Genomic DNA, 4606 nt, shown 5'->3' on the forward strand with positions numbered 1-4606 from the left:
AATTCAGGACACCACTCCGACTTAGACAAGCCGGCATTGTGTTTGGAGGCTTCTGGTCAGGGCAGCTGTGCCTGTGCTCATAGGAGCCTGGCAGCCTCATAACTTGCCCAGGGCTTCATAGGAGCCATCAGCTAATTCCTTTCTTCTATGAAGAAACTCTACAAATGAAGAGCAGATCTTATTCTGCAAACTGTGTGTAACCATGAATGGACTTTGCCTCACTGGAAAGCGGCTCAGCCCGTTTAAGTGAAACTTAACCTCCTCTCTTCCTACAGCAAGCCGGAGGACCACACCTCAGGGGTGTGCAAGAGTGAGTGTGTGTGTGCGTGTGGCATATGAGCCCACTTCAGAACTACACCAGACTTGAGAAGTTCCAGTTAGGAGAATGGAAGAGAGCTGCCTGTACCATCCACTGTGCCATCCCTGGCTTGACTGTTAACTTGGCGGACCCAAGCCCCCAGCCAGTTTCCCTAGACTTGGAACTGGCAGGATGCCCACTGCTGTTTTCAGATGCTTCCTCTCCCCCTATGCATTTGCCTCAATGGGCCCTTCTCTTTCCCAGCTTTATGTACATATATATATGTCAATAAAACCTTGTTCATATTAATCTGCTTCTGTTTATGTGTCTTTACTCACTGACTCAGCTGTAGAGGAAGAACTGACATATGTGAGTGGTGATGTGGGAGCCAGACTTGAAGACACCAAAATTTTGTGTCCCAGTGACTGGGATGTGGAATTAGGCACACATTATGGCTGCACGTGCTGAGTCCTGAAATCTGTTCTCAGTGTAACGAGTGACAATCAGGAGGAGCTAAGGTCCAGAGGAGGGAGAGATGGGGCGACTCACCCTGGCTTCTCTGTATGTCTCTCAACAACAAAATGTGAAGATGATACCTGTCATTGGACAGGGAGGAACAATTAGACACTATGTGTCCATTGTCAGAGTGTGCAATGGCAACAATAAGGCTGAGAAAATAGCTGAATGTGTTCAGTCTGACACTCAAACAGATAATCAGTCAGGCAAACATAACGACGGGAGAAAAAACTCACTAGATGTCAGAACTGCTGCCTCTCGAACAAGAAAAGTTTCCAGCCAGAGACGACGCTCCTCCATGGTCTGGATACATTCCATGTAGATTGAGGCGCCCATCACCATGGCAACCGATATCATCAGTGCTGCCCAGGAAAGCAGTCCCATGCCTGTGACAGAAGCCTTAGATCATGTGCTGGAAATTCTAAGAACCACTGAATTATATTCACCAAAATTTGATGCTAAGGACAATGATCCTCATGCCATTGACCTTGTTAGGGACTTAATGTCTGATGTTTTGCGAAGACCATCCAGGAATGTGTATGTTCTTTCAACAAAAAACCTTCAACACGTTTCCAGCAGTATAATCACCTCCACCTCCCTTCACAACGTCCAATCACAGATAACTCGGGCCATGGAAAATGAGGAATTCTGGGACTTTGATATTTTTGAACTGGAGGCTGCCACTCATAAAAGGCCTTTGATTTATCTTGGTCTCAAAATATTTGCTCGCTTTGGAGTCTGTGAAGTCTTAAAATGCTCTGAGACAACGCTGAGATCATGGTTGCAAATTATCGAAGCCAATTATCATGCTTCTAACCCCTACCACAAATCTACACCTTCTGCCGATGTGCTTCATGCCACTGCCTATTTTCTCTGCAAAGAGAGGATAAAGCAAACTTTAGATTCACTTGATGAGATCGCTGCCCTCATTGCAGCCACTGTCCATGACCTGGACCACCCCGGGAGAACCAACTCCTTCCTGTGCAATGCTGGGAGCGAGCTGGCCATTCTGTATAACGACACTGCTGTGCTCGAGAGCCACCTCGTGGCCTTGGCCTTCCAATTGACCACTCGTGATGATAAATGCAACATCTTTAAAAACATGGAGAGGGATGACTACTGGACGCTGCACCAGAGTATTATCGACATGGTCTTAGCCACAGAAATGACAAAGCACTTTGAGCACGTCAACAAATTAGTCAATAGCATCAGCAAGCCCTTGGCAGCATTAGAGGAAGATGGAGAAACTGGTAAAAATCAAGAAGCCATAATCACTATGCTCAGAACTCCAGACAACCGCAGTCTGATCAAACGAATGCTGATTAAGTGTGCTGATGCGTCCAATCCCTGCTGACCCCTGGGAAAGTGCAGTATCTCAGAATCTGGTGCACGTATCTCAGAAGAATGTTTTTCTCAGACTGATGAAGAGACGCGACAGGACTTGCCTGTAGTGATGTCAGTTTTTGACAGAAATACCTGCAGCATCCCCAAATCCCAAATCTCTTTCATTGACTATTTCATCACAGACATGTTTGCTGCTTGGGACGCCTTTGTAGACCTGCCTGAGTTAATGCAGCATCTTGACAACAATTTTAAATACTGGAAGGGACTGGACGAAATGAAGCTGCGGAGCCTCCGCCCACCTCCTGAACAGTGGGAGACACTGCCTGGGGCCCTGATGCTGTGTCTCTCCAGTCACTTGGGATTCCTGAGGGCAGAGTTCCTTGGTCCTTTCGTCCCCCGGTCTGCAGAGCCTGTAAGAGCACACAGGGACGTCGGCAACCTTCTGTAGCCACCATCTGATGCCACTGCTATAAAGTGAGACTTAGTCCACTCAAGGTACCTGGGCCTGCTGCGGGGGTGCTTCAGAAAGTCACGTGAGAACCACAGTTTGCTTTCGCGTCCATTAAAACACGAGCTCGGGACTGCCCCCGCAAAGGACGGAGATGGATTTCCTGCCAGTGACAGAGAGTATCTCGTTAAAATTTCTCTCAGTTATGTTCAGCACTTAAGAACAGCTAATGGCAATCGGATCTTTTTTCACATCATAGAAGGTGCAATCACTCACTTTGGAACACTACTGAAAGTGACTTCTCTTTTAAAATTGAACAGAAAATGCAGACAAAGAAATTTTGAAGTTGATTATTAATATCAATTATTAAAATGTTTTATTTTATTAGAAGTTCAATATTTTCTATGAATTTAAAAATAATTCAAAGTCAAAGCCAACTTTAAATGCCAGGACCAAATTTACATGATTCATATTAATTAAATACGCATTACTTCATGTACAGATTTATTTTCATAATGCAAATTTCAAATATGAAATGACACAATTTTACTGCAAAAAAAAAACCACACTGGAGGCTATATAATCCCTGATGTGTGATAAGGAACCACACTTTATAACTACTTTTTGAAAGTGTTGAAATGTCTTTTGGGGCATCTTTTTATTCAATTGAGACTTAGGCCAGTCATCTTCATACATTCCCACTACACTCAGAGAGGATGGATTTGGCATCCAGGTTCACGTATCTGGAGAAACAAAGGAAGAGTTCATACCTGCTCTGTAATTATTGAAAATTTAAGTTGACCTCAAATGTACCATGCTGCTTAAAATAGCAGAAAAGATCCTCTTTAATAACTGGCTTGGCTCTGAGCTAACCCACTAAAGTATCAAATCACAAGAGTTATAATTGTGCCCAGTTATGGCTGACCCTAGAGTTCTGCTGGACCTTCACTAGGTTTCATAATGGCAAAATTCCTGAGTCTGTGCAGCCTATCTTCCACTTGGAGGGGAGAACAGAAACCCATGTACATTATCTGGTAGGTTCGCCAGTAATAAATGCTATGGAGATTAAGCAGTATATGGTGAGGTGAGATTGTGGGCAGAGAGAAGCAAGCCTTTCAACTTAAACGGCAGACAGGGTAAGTCTTACTGGGAAGGTGGAATTTGAACAGTCTAGAGGGATTCAGATGAGTCAGACATCTGAGGGAAAAGCATTCCAGATCATGGGAATAACCTCTGCAAGGCCCAGAGGAAGGATGCCAGTGTCCTCAGGGAAGAGTTAGTAAATAATGTGGCTGGAATAGAGTCAGCAAGTAGTAGGTATGGAAGGAGGAAAGGAGGACAGAGAAGATGTGTGTGGAGTTCCATGCACACCATTTACTGATTGAGTGATCACAAACAGTTAATTCAACCTTCAAGTGCTTCAGTGCTTTTCCTATGGCCTACTGACCTCTCAAGAGTTTTGGAAGGATAAAATAATGTAGGGAAGTGACTTATAAGCCATTGTTACTCTTCTTTACATAAGGATAGAAGGATAGACAGGTAGATATAGATAGATAGATAGATACACAGATAGATACACAGATAGATACATAGATAGATACATAGATAGATAGATAGATTAATAGAGTTAGGGACTGAATTTCTGTGCCCACCCACCCACCAAATTCATATGTTGAAACCCTATCCCCTTATGTATGATGCAATTAGGAGGTGGGGCCTTTAGGAGGTAATTAGGTTTAGAAGAGGTCATGAGGATGAAGCTGCCATGATGCAATTAGCTCTTATAAGAAGAGGAAGACACACCAGAGTTTTCCCTCTCCACCATGTGAAGAGACAGCAAGAACGTGGCCCTCTACAAGCCAAAAAAGGAGGACTCACCAAGAACTAGATTTGCCTTGATCTTGGACTTCCCAGACTCTAGAACTGTGTGAAACGTCTGTTGTTTAAGCCACACAGTCTATGATATTTTGTTATAGCAGCCTAGGCATACTGATACAGAT

General features: G+C 44.0%; 1 protein-coding gene across 1 annotated transcript; it reads left to right on the plus strand.

Annotated features, from left to right (window-relative positions):
• The first annotated feature begins 878 nt into the window (after window positions 1-878).
• On the plus strand, window positions 879-2606 carry LOC116740856 (high affinity cAMP-specific and IBMX-insensitive 3',5'-cyclic phosphodiesterase 8A-like). Its single transcript, XM_032606903.1, is given in 1 exon segment — window positions 879-2606. A coding segment is annotated over 1 exon segment (1719 nt). The 5' UTR covers window positions 879-887.
• Window positions 2607-4606: the final 2000 nt, after the last annotated feature.

This window comes from Phocoena sinus, chromosome 1, assembly GCF_008692025.1.
Source record: "Phocoena sinus isolate mPhoSin1 chromosome 1, mPhoSin1.pri, whole genome shotgun sequence".
NCBI lineage: Eukaryota > Metazoa > Chordata > Mammalia > Artiodactyla > Phocoenidae > Phocoena > Phocoena sinus.